This window comes from Annulohypoxylon truncatum, assembly GCF_022578515.1.
Source record: "Annulohypoxylon truncatum strain CBS 140777 unplaced genomic scaffold F4807scaffold_5, whole genome shotgun sequence".
Lineage (NCBI taxonomy): Eukaryota > Fungi > Ascomycota > Sordariomycetes > Xylariales > Hypoxylaceae > Annulohypoxylon > Annulohypoxylon truncatum.
Genome location: NW_025953791.1, coordinates 967225 through 985723, shown reverse-complemented (window position 1 = coordinate 985723; position 18499 = coordinate 967225). Strand labels below are relative to the sequence as shown.

Genomic DNA, 18499 nt, shown 5'->3' with positions numbered 1-18499 from the left:
AAAAACAAGCCCCCAATGTCATAGTCTCAGTGCACGTATGCAGAATAACCTATGTGCTTTGGTATGTCGGTACATAGGTGAATATAACAAACGCGTGGAGTGCTATGGCATAGCAAGGTTTATTAGGTGCATTCACAGATTCAGTGCCCCTGAAAGAGGGGTCCTTGACTCGGTCTCCTGGATCCAGTATTAGTGCGTTCCCATTTTTGGAATCTAAACCTTGTCGGATTGGATGTTTCAGCCCTACCCCCTACTTCCTTCCTAGCTTAATCGACTCTAGGTTCCAAGGTTGTCTTACCTCCGCGCCAAAACGCCAACTTCCAGGTTTCTAACAATTACATACCTGTGCAATGTAGGACGACCGATCTCACCCTTCTGATTATTTCATTATTGTGTGGCAATACCTATCAGACACAACATATTCTAAATATGAATGAAACATCGTTATATTAAACCTCCCAATTAGGTGGTTTTTACTCCAACGACGGGCCTCATGAATGGATCAGGGACCCCTAATCGGAGCCGACTGACGCCGAATCCACCCGGAGCTCACGATGCTTCTTCTCATAACGCCGCCTTGAAAGGTGCCTCACTTGCATTCCAGAAATCCACGCCGAAGAAAGAACCAATTCCTCCGCCTTCCTCTCGTCCCGCATCTCGAAATATCGATAATGGAGCTCTTATCGCAGCTACCTCGGCTGCTTCAGCCTCGCGAGATCATTCACGAACCGTTAGCCGACAGACGACAGGCGGCAGTATTCAAGGTGGAAATAACGACATCGAGACCGAACAACGGGCGGCGAGTCGATCGTCAGTGCACAGTTTACAGCTACCGTCTCAGCGTGGCCTTGGCGCTTCTTCACACTTAGCTATTGCGAACAAGCAGGCCAGCCCAGATCCACGTTCTCCGTCCTTCATAGCCGCAACACTCGCCGCCAGTAGATCCGGTAGCCCGGTTCGCCATCAAATGACCCAATCGAAGTCGACGCCTCAGCCGGTTGTGAGGCAACAGAAACACAGCGTCAGCGCAAATAATAGCGCTGCGAGCTCAGTCACGAGCTTTGACTTGGGAACGGATTCGACCTCAATCCCATCAACGAACGCCTTGATATCAATGTTTGAAAAGAGAGAAGACACAGACCCTAAGAAGAAAGGCAATATGAAGTCGGATAATAAGAAACCATTCGGAGCAACGACCGCAACTCGAACTTTAAGTCCATCGAGGGCCATGAGTCCCATCGTTAAGAACGAATTATCTCCGTCGAGACTCGCTAGTACCACGGCGTGGGAACGGGCATCTCCTTCGTCTTCGATGGTTGATACAGTTCAAAAGAAGCCTCGCCAGCCTCAGAATGTGGTTATGGAAGCAAAGGCGCGTCCACCTGCTCCCCCACCAACAAGGACGAAGAATAAGGTCCAGACGTCTACGCCATCTAATGTCCTAGAACCCAAAGGCAAACCACGCGCATTGACGCCTCCGCCGAAACCTATCAGCCGTGTCGAAACAGCGATCCTTTCACCTCAACCAAGACGAAATACTTCAAACCAGATCATACTTGATGACATACAGGCGCAAGGTTCTATGTCCGAAGGTGTGACGCCTCCAACGACCAAACCTAAGTCAAAGCCTCCAGCGCCCGTACACGTCACCACAAAGCCATCCCTACTAGAGGACGATTCACGCCGAATTTCAACCTCATCAAATGACACCTTCGTGTCCGCTTCCTCGGCGCCCTCACCCCAACCTAGTCCTCCACGACGAGGCAGGTCACGACCATCAACCCCCGATACAGTGCGGCCGGCACGACTTACGTCTTCTCGAACTACGTCTACAACCGTTACCGTCGAGCGTCCGCCAGCCCTGCCCCCACGACAGTCACGGCCTACTTCAACCCTACCATTAGAGTCTCTCACCGACGCCATCATGGCAGGTTCTCTAGCATCATCACGCATCACGCCTTCGAAGACACCTCCGCCAAAACCGCCCTCACGCAGACAGACGCCACACATGCGTCAGACACTGCGGCAGCACACTTCTCAATCCGATGACGAGGAGAAACGCCGGGAAGCTCGAAAACTAGGTGGGAAAAAGAAGCATTCTCATCACGAGGGGGCGCGCAAGCGCTGGCGCGATGAGATCACGGCAAGAGAGAGGAAACGGTACGAGGGCGTATGGGCGAGTAACCGCGGTTTGCTCCTAGTCTCGCCGGACGGGTCGAGGGCCTCGTCTACGAACGGACAATCACAAGCACAAGCACGGACACAGGCAGCAGGAGAGGATGATAGGGAGCAGGGCGTGGCTAATGTGGTGGTAAGAGACTTGTGGGCGCGCAGCCGCCTGCCGATTGACGAGCTCGCGGAAGTGTGGGATCTGGTGGATAGGAGGGGTAAGGGGTATCTAGATCGCACGGAGTTCGTGGTCGGCATGTGGCTCGTGGACCAGAGGCTCAGGGGTAGGAAGATACCCCGGAAGGTCACGGAGAGCGTGTGGGGGAGCGCGAAGGGAGTTAGGGTTGTGGAGGTTAGGAGTAAGAAGTAGGATGTTAGAAGAGAGTACGAGACCTGTACAATTTAGGTGTTTGGGTTCGATAAGGTTTTGTAGGGGTGGCTTGTAGGATAAAATAGACAGATGGGTATATGGGAGGAGCATAAAGCGGGTTTAAGTTTAAGCCCTAGGAGCGCTCGAGGCTGTCGCTATCTAGCCCCTATTCTCCCTCCCCGAAACATGGGAAGGTCGGAGGATGAACGCGGGCAATTCGAGGGGAAGTGAAGTAAAGTATATGGGCTGGCTAGTAGTAATGATACCCCTGGTAGACTTAGGATAGAATGTTTAGATGGCAATGCTTATTCTGTGGGCTTGGGGCTCTTGTTCTGAGGGTCGTGGGACGTATAAATATGGACTGTTCTGTAACTATATATTCGAAATCATAGCCTGAAATCTCAGCTTCACCAAAATTTGTCTTGCTTGTCTGGGTGGTACGTATGTAGCTGTATGTAGTTACTGGGTATTGACGAAGCTTTACTAAGCTATACATAGCTTCATGTAGTTGCGGTCAGTTATGCAGCATTCCTTAATAATCATTCGCGGGACCCTCAAATGATATTCCACAAGCTATATATAGACGTAACTTTATCGATAGCATAACCAGTAAGATTAAGTGTCGGCTAGATCCATCAAGAAATCAAAGATCATCAGTGGATCGAATCATCCAATAGTTTTGAAATCGCGACGTCTGGTGAGACTTGCAGGACAATCCATATCTGATGATTGCCCTTACCTCAAGAGCCTCATAGCTCATAGATATCATGACATCATCCCTGTCTGTCTACAACTTCCTCTATTGACGTGTCTTATTAATAAATTGCCAGATGTCTCAAAAGAAAGCTCCGGGAGATACGGAGGTTCTCGTGTAAGATCTACGTAATGGCGCATACCAACGGCAGGACGTGATTGGAGAATAAAGCCACGAACATGGTCACAAGCCTCATATCACGGTTTAGTTTTCGTGGCTGAGGTAAGAAATTGGGGGCTAGCAACCGGCAGTTCGTGAAACGCCTTGGCCCTTGCCGTAATGTTAGAGCTTATTTTGATTGTTTTGGTAGGGGACTCCTAGGAAAAAGAAGGCGCTTGTGCGACGATACCTAGGTACAATACTAATATTATTAGCAGGGTTGTCCATGATTTGTTGTTGTAGAAATGTTCTCTATCTGTCCCTAGGAAACTTTCTTTATTACACAAAAGTCTACATAATTTCCACGCGCATTTCCCGAATATCGTTTTTCCGATTTATTGAATTTCCTACTTGTGCCTGCACTCGTCTTTATTTGGTTAATGGCGAGTGTCGGAGATTCTTGCAACACACATCAACAAACGCGCTGATTTGCTGAAGGTCGAAGCTATTTCTGCGACCCATTCCTGGAGCAACTGGAGCATTAAGCAGCAACCCTGAATCTTGTTGATCAGTTGAGAGGGGCACTCCGCGGATCCCAGCCTTATTGGTTATTGGCTACAAGCTACGGGCTACGACCGCTTCTTTCTGGCTTCTTCCCTTCGCATGCTTTCCGACTTTCGGTTGCACGACTCCTACTCGATATTAATCATACGCCATACCGGTGCTCTCTTCTTGTTCGACTTCTTGACTTTTCTGCGACTCGTCAGGTTCATCCACATTTTTCTGCCATTTTGCTAATTCATCAAACTAATCGGCAATGAATCGTGCTCACTATTCAGCGTTCTGAGCTATTCACACTTCAGTCCACTTTTCCCCCTGACATTACGGTCCAGATACGTTTTCTTGTTGTCAACAATACGATACACACTTAGTCATAATTTGCCCTGAGCATATCTCTAATTTAATACTCAACAATCATCGACACATTTCCCCCGAAACACAGAATTCTCAGGTCGGAAAGATGGCCGAAACCGCAACACAGTGCCTTCACGAACCATCAGCCACGAATATCCCGGGTCGCGGCGCGACGATTAGTATTCCTTCTCCTTCCGCGATGGCAGCGCCTGCGAATTCCCAAGTCAGTCGTTTACGAAACCAATTTTCTTTACCATCGACCAGCCCGGTCAACCAGAATGGAAGCTTCGAGTTTGACCGCGTCCTCAAGTCTGGATACCTCCAGAAGCGGACCCAGAAGACCAAGGTAAGCCGCCACATGTTCAAGCCTCCCCGAAGCCAATTGCCACCCGTCAGCAGGCTAAACTAACACCGCATAGGCTTGGAAGTCCGTCTATCTGGTCCTCAGGCCTAGCGCACTCTCCATTTACAAGTCGGACAACGAGAGCAAGCTGCGGCATATGATATACACCTCGGAACTTTCGGCCGTTACACTCCTGAAGGACCCGAAGAACAAGCGCCACCACCTTTTTGGCCTGTTCTCGCCGGCCAGGAATTACCACTTCGAAGCCCCGAGCTTGAAAGACGCGCAAGAATGGGTAGATCTGATCAGAAAGGATGCGAGGATAGAGGAAGAGGAGGAAGAGATGTTCCTAACTAGCCCCGTTGTGCGCCGGCAGACCTTCGCTCCCGTTAGCATGCAGAAGGGATCATCAGCAATGCGAAGTCAGTTGCTGGACGGCGAAAGACCGCTATCGAGCTCTCCCGAACCCATCGATCCGACCGCGACGAGGTCTATACCATCAACCGGAAAACGACTATCGTACCACGACTACTCTGGACTTTCTGGAAATGAACTGGCTTCGCATTCGGACATGTCGGACAACGAGGGACAACGAATCCACGGTGCCTCCATTGAAAGTCTTACGGCTCGATCGCCCGCCGCGTCAGGAACGCAGATAGAGTCCGGTTCTAACGATCGCCCAATGCTAGGAAATAGAAATGCGAGCCAATTAAGCGGCCTTAATCTCGAGAGCGACCCGGATCGTATCGCCTGGCAGGGCTGGCTGTGGCTCCTTAACAGCAAACGTGGCGTGAAGCAGTGGAAGAGTCGCTGGGCTGTTCTCCGACCACGGAATTTAATACTTTACAAGGATGAGTCCGAGTACAAGGCCTCTTTCATCTTGTCTCTATCGGTTATTGTTAATGTGGTGGATATCGATCCGGTCAGCAAGACGAAAAAGCACTGTTTTCAGATCATCACGGACGAGAAGACTTATCGCTGCTGCGCCCGCGACGAGGAGACGCTGGTGCATTGCTTGGGGGCATTTAAAAGCCTTTTGGCTAAGCGTAGAGAATTGGAGGCTCGCGTAGCTGCGTCGGGGAACGTGGCAGCTCAAACAAATCAATGACGAGTGGAGGTGACATCACCTAAATAAGTCGTTGTTTTTTTGTGATACCCCCCAAGGAAGAGCTATACAGGTAGTTGGAGCCGCAGCTGGAACGTGGGACAGTCAGCACACAGCGATACGTGTTTCGGTGCTACTTGACATACATCAGTACGTTGCGCAAACTGAAACCAGCGCGAGGCTGACGCAGGAGGAGCAAGGATGTTGGCGTTCCTTAACGACATGTTACGATTTACAAAAAGAGGCTGGAGTATTACTCAGAGGTCCCGATATACACGTGTTATACGGCGCGGTTATTAATGAGCAGAGAGGGGAGTTCAAGTTGGTACAGCGAAGCAAAAGCAAAGCAAAGCAAACAAGCGAGCATGCTCTTAATACTAGTACTTATTAAAACTACTACCCCCCAGACACCAAGACAGATGAACGGGACAAGATACCACGCGACACGAGGCTGTGGTGGATTGTTTTTTTGTCGGTATCTATATTACCTAATATAGCAAAGAAGAGAACATTTTTTGATATTTTGTCGGTTTGGTTTGCGAGTGATGAAAGGTGAGTGATTAGTATGCCGCGCCCGTATAGCGTGGTTTTTTGAGCTGGTGGATTGAGGTGAGGTGTTGCCGCTCTTCAGCTGGCCTCGTTAGTTCCGCTCGCATCGTCTAGAGTTGCGTTGCATAGCGGTGCTTCGGAGATATCCTGAGACTACCTAGATCGTCTAGGCAGGTACGTAGATACTGACAGGTCGGCCCGAAAGTGCATGTCGTTGGCGAGCTACGATGGCAGCTAACGTGCAGATGCGCTTATTCAAGAAGTCGAGCTACTGTATATGCCAACTTCGATAATGGGAATTAAGCGTGCTGCGTATATCGGTTCAATTCCTGGCGTCGCTAACAGGCGAACTCCCAACCAACCCTTACGAAGGAAGACACGATAACGATATGGGATACACCGACGACGACGACGACCTACCTAAACCGGCCGTCGATCCTCGAAAGTTGTGTGTTATAGCGCTTCCTGGCTTTGCGGCGCAAAGACGAGGAGCGGAGCCGGCTGGGCGGGTACCTGAAGCTAAAGGAATGCTCAGGACCCTAGATGCTTTACCTAGCATATGTGTATGTAGGTGAGTGGCATATGTGGCATATGTAGGTGGATAGTCCAAGATAGATGCGCTAGAGGGAGAGGGAGATCCTTACCTAGGTCTATAGATAGCTCTCATAGGTGAGACGGATTGATGATCATGATTTAAGCTTATCTATCTACCTATTTTCTTTTCCGCCGTCACTATTACATAGGTAGGTCGGTATCTATACTACTACGGCGTAATTTCACGATATTGACAGCCACTCACACCTATCACGGTAGTAAAGGCAATGGAACAGGCGGGTAGGGGATGACAGATTAGGCGAGAGAGGTTGCAGATTAGGGATCTCTTGGCCTGCATCCGCCGGGTTTGGGAATTAGGTTATTACAACTTTTGAGTGTGTCGCTCGAAAGGTCATCTGAGACCTCGCCCTATCAGATGCGGGTTCGCAGGTGACGTGAAGGGTGATGCTTTTTTTGCTTTTTTTGGGTTCTTGAATGCCGGTCGATGAGGCCGATGTAACGGTAAGGTAAAGTCCCGCTGCAACCACCCTTTATTTATTGCTTCGAAAGCTCAAATTGTATACCGAATCCGATTATGGATGTGGCGTTGGCGCTCTCCCCCCCACAGCGGCAGCGGTGCCGTTGATGCGTTCGATTGGTGTTGAATCCTTCAGCCACTGTCATGTATATAATTGAAGCCACCAATATGCCACATGCGGATTTCGGTTCATCATGCTGCTTTTATGTGCTTTGCTATATGTCACGTGTCGTAGCTAGATACGGAGATGTGTGTATTGAAAACGGGCTGGGGAAAACGGTAAGATTGTATGTGGTTGAGTGGTCTCCGCGTTTGTTATATCCATGTTTACCACTTCCACCTCCGATCATCATCACAACCTCACAACTATCCACCGATGACATACTTTACAGACCAATCAAAGTTCATATTCATGACGGCAGGTTCAGAAATGCTGGGTTTATTGAATAGTAGTGTAGCGCATAATCGTCGTCTTCGAAACAGCGATCTTTCTCGGTATCAGAGACCAAAACAGCCCTTCTTAACAAAAGACTTCTAAGTTGGGCTCTGTCGATTGTAGTTTCTGATCATCAATATGTTGCTGTTTTATGAAGAACCGGGAATCTATCAAAGGGGCAATCCACGGGATACCTAGTCCTAGTAGAAACACCAGCCGAAAAGAAGACTATCTAGAACTCGGCAGTCTCAGGAAAGGAGCTAGGAGTTGTTGACGTACCATTGCAGCTGAGATAGAAGGTGTACCTCAAAGGCATGTCACTAGGTATTGAGAAGTTGGGTACTCTCTGGACTTTCTGAAGATATGTGCAACCTAGAGAACATACTCGTCAGCGGAAAATTGATACTCGGGACGTAATTACTACCTGAACAATAGGTTCAAATTGCCTTGGCAAAGTTCGATCTCATTCCTTTAGTTCTGCTTGAAGTTCTTTTCGACCTCTATTAACATCGCTATTGCTTCGTCTTATACTGAGTTGTTGGCTTAGGATCTCAGTGCTAATTCATTCGATTTGCGAACATATTTGTCTTATTCCTCTTGCGTCTGTTTTGGTGGCTTTCTTTCTCTGGCCTGTATTTCTACTGCATTGGCAGCTCCTCCTGCTTCCATACACTCCTAAGAGGATATTTCGTCAGTTATTTAATGTTCTTCAGTAGTGCCTCAAAATGCCATGGTATTACACTAGAGTCACGGCCAAGGTATTCACAATACTAGTCCCGCAATTTTCTCTCTTACGTCTCTTCACCCTTTCAAGGCCACCATCCATTACGAGATATAAGTCTGAATTACCACATCTATATAAGAGAATTATGTAAGGACCTAACCCGTATGAGTTTTCTATAAGATAAACCTATAGGTAGGAGCATAGAGACATTCATCTATGTAGCCCACGCGTACGCAATCGCCTCCTGTCATTGCGCAAGTCAACTGCCAGTAATGTCAATACTTGACGTGTTTGATTTTTGAGAGCAGCAAGTATAGGTATGTGTCCCGGTTAAGCCTCTAGTGACCCCAATGCGACTTAATTGGTATATTTACCTGATGTACATAAACAGAAAACAACTCCTAGCAAGTCGTAACCAGTGTGTTATACATTTATGTGTCTCCTTATTTAGTAATCATCTGGGTATTACCCCTTTTCAATAAACGGCCGTTTAATACGTCAATACAGAGCGCCTGTTCATAAAAGGATATCACGCGTCATAAAAGCAGCAGCTACGCTAAACCTGAATTGTCGCGTGGGAAATCGTCATGTATTAATGTACTATGTATAGAAGTTAAGATCTCCAAATTTCCAAGGTCAAGACTTGCCCGTCTTGGCTTTTTCCCGGTCTCCACAACCGCTACGACCTCACTTTCAACTCGTTCACGTCAAATAGTAAATCATCCAATCATATGTCTAAGTCATGCGATCCCTATATGACCCCCCTTGTCTTGGGCATGGACGGCGTGGACGACGCACCTGGCTGTTTGCCGCCGCTCCTCTACATTTGACCAGATCTTGTTTCTCGTCTCTTGCATGGGGGCTCTCCGTTGATTTCAATGGACGGTTCCTTAATCATTATCTCGCCGGATCAGGCATGTCCATACATTGGTTCGGTAGGTCTTCCCCGCTGCGCATCACATATTTCGTGCCGGAGGTGATATTATACTGAAAGGGGTCCCGGTACCTGATCTTCAAACTGGGCGAGGGTCGTGAATCCTATTGGACCAAACATGTTTTCTAAGATGGCCTCCCTGGGGGTCTCGGCCCCCGTCCGATCTCGTGGCGACACGTATATTCCTGGTTTGGCGTATGTTGATTATCATCTATTATATTGGGAAGGTCAGTAGGTAAGTATGCAGGTAGGTCAGGTCCACGTCCCGGTGTAGAAAGCTCCTTCGGATTAAGGGCACATACGCATAGCGGCGTCCGTCGACTTATATCCGTCAACTTATAATATCTAATACCTCGCCGAGCTAAGGGAATCACGTTCCTCTTCTCTCCCTTCTGATTACCCCAGCTGGTCGTTATAATATAACGGGTGGCCCGCACACGAGATCCCGTTTTCGTCTGCGGTTCCAAGTATACGGTTCTGTGTTGCCGGACTCGTCATTAGCATTAATAATAATAACAGCTGCCGGGTGAGTAGAGGGCCTATACCAAGTCGTCCTACTCATAGTCATCCCGGTCCACCTGATGTGCGAATTCCCCGAGCATAATCACCTAGCTTTATAAAGCTCTAATAACGTGGCACGATACGGCCGAACCTTTCTCTGACCAAGTTTTCTTACGTCAACTCTCAAGATGAAGCTGCTCTCGCTCCTCACGGTCCTGAGTACCACTGTACTTCCAGCGGCCGTTGTTTCTGCTCAGAAGCTTCCGCTCTCTACATCATCGCGTTGGATCCTAGATGCCGATGGGCAGCGTGTCAAGCTGCGCTGTGTTAACTGGGCGGGTCATCAGGAAGCCAACCTACCCGAGGGTCTAAACAAGCAGTCCATCGACTACATCGCCGACTTCATCCAGCAGCAGGGTTTCAACTGCGTACGCTTAACTTACTCCATCGATCATGCCTTGAACCCGGATGTTCTGGTTTCGGACTCGTTCAACGCCGCTGCTAGCGCCGCCAACGTCTCAGTCACCGACATGAGCGACATGTACGCCCAAGTCGCCGCGAAGAACTCGTTCGTCAACGGCGCGACCACGCGAGCGGTGTACGAGGCCGTTATCGCGGCGCTCTGGAAAAGGGGTGTGATGACGATCTTGGATAACCATGTCAGCAAGGCCAGCTGGTGCTGTAAGTTTAGCCCCTCCAATTTCACCCAAGATTAAAAGTGACAGGCATTGTCGAAATCCGGGGTGGGAAACAGAACTAACTAAAAATCGTTAATAGGCAATCTCGACGACGGAAATGGGTGGTGGGACGAAGGGTTCGGGTATATCGCCTTGAACAGCCGCTACTTCAAGACGGAGGACTGGCTGAACGGCCTGCAGGCGATGGCCGAGTGGTCGGTGAACCAGCCGGGCGTGATCGCGATGAGCCTGCGCAACGAGATCCGCGAGCTGCTGCTGCAGGGCACGAACGGGCGCGCGGACTGGTACAACTTCATGACGCAGGGCGCGGAGCGCGTGCACGCGGCGAACCCGGACCTGCTGATCATCATGGGCGGGACGCAGAGCGCGACGGACCTGACGCACATCCGCCTCAACCACACCATCGACTGGAGCGCGTGGCAAGGGAAGCACGTGTGGGAGTTCCACGCGTACTCGTTCACCGTCACCTTCGCGCTGACCAAGGGCGACTGCGGCGCCACCCAGGACGCCTACGGCCTCTTCGACGGCTTCGTCCTCGTCCAGGACGAGGACTACACCGCGCCCCTCATCCTCTCCGAGTTCGGCTTCGGCATGACCGGCGGCCCTAACGAAGGTCTCTCCGACGACGATAACTCGTACTTCCAGTGCCTGCGCGAGTACATGACTGGTAACGACGCCGAGTGGTCTTTCTGGGCTGTTCAGGGCTCGTATTATATCCGCCAGGGCACCGTCGACGCCGACGAGAGCTGGGGACTGATGAACACGGATTGGACCGGGCTGAGGAACCCGAATGTCACGGGTTTGCTGGCGCCGATGTTTAATGTTACTCAGGGTCCTTAAATAGGCGATCTTGGGGTGATCTTAGAAATGGGGGAGTGAGGGGTTGATTTGTGTGTTTGTGAGGGATGTATATAGATGGTTGGATGGATATTGTGAGATCCGAGGCTGACGATGGATATAGTATGTATATGTATTTGGCTAGGTAGCTTGGTTCAGATACCCCCATATTCGCTGTAATGAAATGTATATAGTTTTAATGTCGATATATATAGAAGATTTCTCTAGGGGAAAATGGGATACTCGTGAATTTTTAGGTGTGTACCTATGTAGATATGTTTCGTTCGGCCGTATTTTATTTTAAAAGGCCGCACAAGGAGCTTGCTATTTTTTGTCCTTGCAGAGGGGAAAGGGGGAAGTATAAAAACGCAGAATCACGAGTTGAAAATCGAAGCGGAAATGCACCAAATGTACACCTTAGTGTTCAAGCAAAGACTTCCTACTAGACTATAGTGCAACTATTCCCACGGTTCTCCCCTTTAGCAATTCTCCTTCCAACCCAGTATGTGTATCAAACGAATTTCTTGTACAGGGTCCAAATCAGGACGTCCAGTACTACGGTAGGAAGTAAGCCTCATCGAACTGCGCCATCTCCGCATCATTGTTGTTGTCGAAGAACATCATGTCGTCGAACGTACTATCATTCACGCCGCCACCTCCCAAATCGAACATGCCGTCAGCGCTGTTGGCGTCGCCCAGGTTGAACAAATCGTCCAGGTTAGAGTCGGTCTTATCTTGCTCCTGTGGTTGTGGTTGTGGTTGTGGTTGCTGCTGCTGTTGCTGCTGTGATGTCGTATTGGTGTTCTGACCGTTCGTTGCTGTGTTGTTGCCGGGCCTAGAGTTGTCGAGAGACATCATATCTTTACCCGCCTCTTGCGGCGCGAAATCAGGATTCGGTGCCGGAGGTGCGCCCTGCGCGTCGTTGCTGCTGGGCTGCGCGAGGGAAAATCGCATGTCCGTGAAGTTCGGCCCGTTGCCTCCCGTCGAGTCCATTCCTGCTGTGGCGTTGGTAGGCATCATCATGGCATCCTGAGCAGGCGGCGCCGCTGGCACGGGCTGTGCTTGTCTAACCATCTGGGGACTAGGTGCCGCTGGCTGAGGTTTGGCGGCGGCCATTGGTCCTGCAGTAGGCTGCTGGGGAGGTTGGGGCCGTGGGATCTGCGGCAGAGGGACTGGCGTTACCTTAGGAGGCTGGCTCGGCTTTGGCGTTGGCTTAGGCGTCGGTTTCGGAGTCTGCTTTGGCGAGGGTTTTACTTCGTTCCTAATCGGAGGAGCCGCCTTCACCGGAGGCCTGATTGCACCGGCCGAGACCCGCGGGGATGGCTTCTTGTCGTTGGTAGTCAAGTCAACCACTTCGCTAGACATACCCATGCCCATATCGGGAAAGGGGGCGGCTGTCTTGACCTCTTTCTTGGGAGCGAAAGCTGGCGCACTGATTGTATGCGCTGCTGACGACGGCAGTTCCATCATCGGCGCTGGCGGCGCTACGGGCTGAGGGGCGGGCGCGGGAGCGGGAGCAGGAGCTCGGGCAGCGCGTAGTTTTTCCAGATCCCTCAGGACGACGGCCTTCGCCCTTGTCTGCGTTAAGAATTAGCATTGAAGTTACAAAGATCCAAGTGCAGAAAAGAACGCTTACGATCTCGCTCTCAAGGTCGTCCAAGGCATATTGATAGGCCGTCAATGAATCCGTAGTCTTAGTTTGCACTGCGCTGCCCGCGCCGGCGATGTTCTTTGGGCCATCCTTACGACTAGCCACAAGGCTCTTGCCAGTTTGCACGAGCTGACATACTGTTAGCTATATGCGTTGATGTAGGTGCGTATTGTTGGGTAACTTACTACTTCTTTAAACATTTGGTCTAGGACCTGTAGAGGATGTGGTTGGTTTGGAGCGGCCATTGCGCCTAGAGCTCTCCGATGTGTCCTCAATAATTAACGGGAATGGCAGATTGAGCTGTTCCAGCGAAGAGCGTATATATTCCCAAGTAAAGTTGAGAATGAGTAGATTAGTAAGTTGTGAGATGAGAATGAAGGTAAGTTTTGAATTTAGAGAATCGAAGTATGCAGTACTATTAGGTACAGTGTAGTCAATTGCACCCACGTCCATGGATTAATTAAGGTTACCGTCTCTACGCTAAAGCCTGGGCAATGCGCCGGTTTGCAGCGGATGTCCTTGATTTGCTGTAGTTTCCAAGGTTCCTTAGCGTCCCGTCCGTGCTTACCAGCGTAGCACAAGTATTGTGGCTGATATGTATTTAATTCTGGGGTCACATCTAAGTCACAATTGTGACGAAACTCCCAGCACAACCAATAAGAGCTCACGGGACCTTCATATCGAAATGATCTAAGTGTGCCTTGATAAATGAACGTTTGGAATGCATTCAAAAAGCTCTTATTATGAGAAGTTGAATTTTCATTCGAATTGATATTAGGATGAAAAACTTACCCATCATATAAATGCGTAGAGTCACTTATGTTTCTTATTGTGGATGTCATGGCAATCATCGTTTTCATGAATTGCATACACTTATATATTGTTTTACTCTATCGATACCATGGTCCTAAAATTTTCTTTGCATACTTAAGCTACCTATGCCTTGAAGTTTCACCCTAAATAGGGGATATGTAGCTTTTCAAACAGTTACATAGTGCCTGAAATATTCATATTAGCTGCATTATATGGCCCTGCAACATGCCACAACTTATAACAAGTTAGATTAGCAATTCAATAAATTGTCACATCAACTGCTTAGCGAATTGCCTAACAAGAATTCGACCTATAAGAATAAAGAATCATTATGTACAGGAGGTTCTCAAGCAGGCCACAATGATTTCAAACGAAACAAAACAGGAGACAGAGAAGACCTTTTGATATCTGCTTACCTCTCTGCCCGCAACCAGCACGGAATAAAATGGACCACCCCACGTTTATGAATCCAATATTCTTGTCCAAATGCCTTCAAATGTTCTTTGTGGCTTAGCAGGTATGGATATACTTGCCTAGGTGCCTACCCCGCTAGACCTAAGATGCCTACATGCGCCTAAGGCAAATATGTACCTACCTGGTAGCTGGGTAAGCCTTAAGGAAGGAAGTTGTATCCCGTAGGCGATATTTAGCAAGGAAGGTACCAGCGAGCAACAAGTGATAGGAGGTAGGAAGACGGGAGGGGACCCACATATTTTGTCAAGGCTTCTCCACCTATCCACCTTATCCACCTATCCATCAAACTCGTCTGAAAAAAACCCAATCCACGCCGCATCAACTGGACCCCGTTTTACTTCTTCCTTCCTCCTCCATCTTCCCTATCGTGTGCAGAAATCTCACGTCTCGTCGGTGCCGTTGTGTGTTGAAAATCGGGGGACTCCTCCTTTCAAGGCAGTTTCCTTTTTCTCTTCCCTCTCATCTTTGTTCTCGTCGTCTCGTCACCGTGTCCTCGTCGTTATTTCCTCGGTTAAGGTTCACTTTTCCTTTTTCCATTACAGCACGTCGGTTTGGTTGCGTGAGGCGTTGCATCTGCATACCTTCTTGTGCACCCGCCGTTACTACCCACATACCGCCGACAAGCAACACTGTAGAAAAACCAAAGTGAACGTCAAGTCTTGGTCTCTTCCGGTCGGTGACTCTTCTCAATCCTTTTTAGGTTGCGAAGTGATCATCCCCTGTTGCGCGCGTCTTCGTCTAGAATCGCATTGTATCGGCGTCACGTTTCGAGATCGAGTTCCATTTCGAGGATTCTCTATTCCACATCTTTGCGTCGTTACGTCTCCTAATCGTCGTTGCGCATTTTTGCCTACTATTTACTACGATAACAAACAACACCGATAGATTCGTCAACTACAAGCGCGCGATCGTGAATTCAGTAAAAGCTTGGGACAACAGGATCAAATATCCAATACCCCGCCTCGTTATTTACCACCTCATCTTTTTTTGTTCTCGAGCCGAACTGAACGAAGCTACGACAACTCCTTAACAAGAATTGACAATCTTCCGATTTTTTTATTCAGAACACCGCAACCGCTAGACCCCTCTTTTTTCGCACATCGACCTTTTTTTTCTTCTTACCTACCTAATTCTTCGCGTCTTCGGCAACAATCTTATTTTTTGTACGACGGTCGCATTTCGTCTTCTAGCTACAAACAACAATCCTTTGCTCAACAATTCATTCACCATGGCCGACACTCCAGCTGCTTCACAGCTACCCCCGCCGCCTCAGCCGAATGCAGGTGCGCCGGGGTTTGATGGCCAGAACGGACAGGCCAACCCGGCTCACATGCCGCCGCCTCCCCTCCACATCCCACCCAACACGAACCCTATCCCTACCGCCATCACCTCTCCCATGTCGGCCGTCGATAAGGGTTCCGTGATGTCGCCGAGCAGTGGAGGTCCTTTCCCGCGTCGTGCTGCGCCCGAACCTAACAAGCGCGCCCTGTATGTCGGCGGCCTTGACCCTCGTGTTACGGAAGATGTTTTGCGACAAATCTTCGAGACTACTGGTCACGTTCAAAACGTGAAAATCATTCCGGATAAGAACGTAAGCTCAATTCTGGAACCTATCTGGGCGTCACGGCTACGAACTCGCGATAGGACGACTCCATCATCGGCAATGCGCTAACTTTATAACAGCAGAAGGGTTATAACTATGGTTTCGTTGAATATGATGATCCCGGCGCAGCGGAGCGTGCTATGCAAACGCTCAATGGTCGACGTGTTCATCAAGCTGTAAGGCTACCTAGTCTCCCATTGGCCTAAAAAGAGCATAAACTGACAGGTAATCTATAGGAGATCCGCGTCAACTGGGCTTACCAGTCCAACACAACGAACAAGGAGGACACATCGAGCCACTTCCATATCTTCGTGGGTGATTTATCCAACGAAGTCAATGACGAAGTTCTGCTACAGGCCTTCTCCGCCTTTGGTACCATCTCGGAAGCTCGTGTCATGTGGGATATGAAGACTGGTCGTTCTCGTGGATACGGCTTCGTCGCCTTCCGAGACCGCGCAGATGCTGAGAAGGCGTTGAGTTCCATGGACGGAGAGTGGTTGGGCTCACGCGCCATTCGTTGCAACTGGGCCAACCAAAAGGGGCAGCCTTCAATGGCTCAACAGCAGGCGATGCAGGCTATGGGCATGACGCCTACTACCCCCTATGGTCACCACCACTTCCCAACTCACGGCATCCAGAGCTACGACATGATCGTCAACCAGACCCCCGCTTGGCAGACCACTTGCTACGTTGGCAACCTAACCCCCTACACTACTCAGAACGATGTTGTTCCTCTTTTCCAGAACTTTGGTTACGTGACAGAATCGCGCTTCCAAGCCGACCGTGGATTTGCGTTCATTAAGATGGACACCCACGAGAACGCAGCGATGGCCATTTGTCAACTAAACGGATACAACGTGAACGGACGACCTCTGAAGTGCAGCGTAAGTAGAACCCAGACCGATCAGTTTGAATTAGGAGAAAGTATTGATATTAACAATACGATAGTGGGGCAAGGACAAGACCCCTAACGCTCAGGGCGGGTTCGACCCTTCGCAGCAAGCGTTCAGTCCTCAGAGCGCCCAAGCATCTGCGTACCCCGGCACGCCCTCGACTTACTTCCCACAGTATGGAGGTTAGTAATTATATCTCGGGCGTTTCTACATTATCAGCGTGCTCACTTCTTTCTAGGTCAGTTTAGCGGTCAGCAACAGGCTTATGGTGGCCCTCCGGCTCAGTCTCCTGCTGGCTACGGGGCCCAACCGATGGGTTACGGTGGTCCGCCAAGTGCCGGAGGCTACGGTCGTGGCCAGCAGCCGCCCAACCAGCCGTGGACCCAGCCGCCGCCGGCGCAAGGCTTTCAAAGCGGTTATCCTAGCTACCAGGGTTAGCAGACCACGGTCAGTAAGGGTAGTGGCAGGGACAACGGTCGTCGAGGACGTCGAGGACGCTGATTTCTTTGGTGGAACATTTGGTTGTACGGAGGTCCTCCGAACGCGTGCACTAGGTGTACGCTTGGTCCTGGTTTAGTCGCTTTCGATTGATTGAGCTCACACATGGTGAGCATAGGCATCCCTAGGTATTTTCGATGGGGGTATGCTACCCATCTGCCATGGGATTTTTTTCTCTTAGATCGATGCATTCCAGTTTCTGCTTCCTACTTCTCCCTATTTTCCCTGCCATTCTTCTCTTGCTGGTTTTCGTGGTTGTGATTTTAATTCGGGTTCTTAAAAAACCCAAGGCATTCATGTCGTTTGTTTCCATTCTGAAAAGAAAAAGTTTCTGGCATTTCCTTGAAAGCTTCTTTGATACCTCCAAGCATCTATTGATACGGTCATGATGACACCCGTTTTTTTTCTGTCGGGCTTAACGAAGTTACGGTGCTGCTATTGTTTACTTGACACCACTTCAACCTCCTGTAAGGCTGCGGGGAGCAGGCTTCTTGATGGCCCGCGAGGACTAAAATTTTTTTTTACTGTCGGTTGGGAAAAGCTAAAGCAGAAGATGCTGTGATGCCTCTCCGAGGGGAGATTGGATTGTATGTATGTAGTCCTAAGCGAGTATCCTGGCCCGAAAAGGCGACCAGTTTGTAGCTCCTGAACAAAGATGATGATAAGCTAAGTTGTGTGTGTGTGTGTGTGTGTGTGTGTGTGTGTGTGTGTGGATATATTTTGATGATTGCTGAGTGTCTCTTCAAGTGTAGTAAGCACAATTAACTGGGTGAGCATTTTTAACATTAATTTATAGCAATCGAAAGTGCCTTGACTTTTGTCATAATCGATCTCTTATAATATTGGAGATTTGTGATATTAAAGACATTTAAAGGGCTTACGCGAGCTAGCTTAGGAGTAGGTACACGTAACAGCTAGAAACATTATATTACCCTCGGACTCTCTACAACTAGCAAAGCCTTCGAAATTCAAAATTCAAAACTCCAAAACCATGGCTTCTATATGCCACATGATACTAATACAACATACTACTTACATCTCGGGCCTCGGCTCGAGAGGTG

The 18499-nt window shown here is 49.3% G+C and overlaps 5 protein-coding genes across 5 annotated transcripts; 4 read left to right on the top strand and 1 right to left on the bottom strand.

Annotated features, from left to right (window-relative positions):
- Positions 1-131: 131 nt before the first annotated feature.
- On the top strand, positions 132-2678 carry F4807DRAFT_312264 (uncharacterized protein). The gene has a single exon (XM_047995068.1). It carries the CDS (start codon positions 494-496, stop codon positions 2537-2539), a length of 2046 nt encoding a protein of 681 aa, XP_047857648.1. The 5' UTR covers positions 132-493; the 3' UTR covers positions 2540-2678.
- A 1473-nt stretch (positions 2679-4151) lies between these two features.
- Positions 4152-5906, top strand: F4807DRAFT_312255 (PH domain-containing protein). Its single transcript, XM_047995067.1, has 2 exons — positions 4152-4653; positions 4727-5906. The coding sequence occupies exons 1-2, from the start codon at positions 4414-4416 to the stop codon at positions 5756-5758; spliced, it is 1272 nt and encodes a 423-aa protein (XP_047857647.1). The 5' UTR covers positions 4152-4413; the 3' UTR covers positions 5759-5906.
- Positions 5907-9843: 3937 nt separating this feature from the next.
- F4807DRAFT_312215 (glycoside hydrolase family 5 protein) lies at positions 9844-11645 on the top strand. Its single transcript, XM_047995066.1, has 2 exons — positions 9844-10652; positions 10749-11645. Exons 1-2 carry the CDS (start codon positions 10160-10162, stop codon positions 11507-11509), a joined length of 1254 nt encoding a protein of 417 aa, XP_047857646.1. The 5' UTR covers positions 9844-10159; the 3' UTR covers positions 11510-11645.
- A 361-nt stretch (positions 11646-12006) lies between these two features.
- F4807DRAFT_312208 (uncharacterized protein) lies at positions 12007-13600 on the bottom strand. Its single transcript, XM_047995065.1, has 3 exons — positions 13343-13600; positions 13143-13286; positions 12007-13084 (listed from the first exon to the last, which is right to left on the bottom strand). The coding sequence occupies exons 1-3, from the start codon at positions 13400-13402 to the stop codon at positions 12062-12064; spliced, it is 1227 nt and encodes a 408-aa protein (XP_047857645.1). The 5' UTR covers positions 13403-13600; the 3' UTR covers positions 12007-12061.
- A 1397-nt stretch (positions 13601-14997) lies between these two features.
- F4807DRAFT_413012 (uncharacterized protein) lies at positions 14998-17612 on the top strand. Its single transcript, XM_047996829.1, has 3 exons — positions 14998-16035; positions 16128-16223; positions 16284-17612. Exons 1-3 carry the CDS (start codon positions 15673-15675, stop codon positions 17016-17018), a joined length of 1194 nt encoding a protein of 397 aa, XP_047857644.1. The 5' UTR covers positions 14998-15672; the 3' UTR covers positions 17019-17612.
- Positions 17613-18499: the final 887 nt, after the last annotated feature.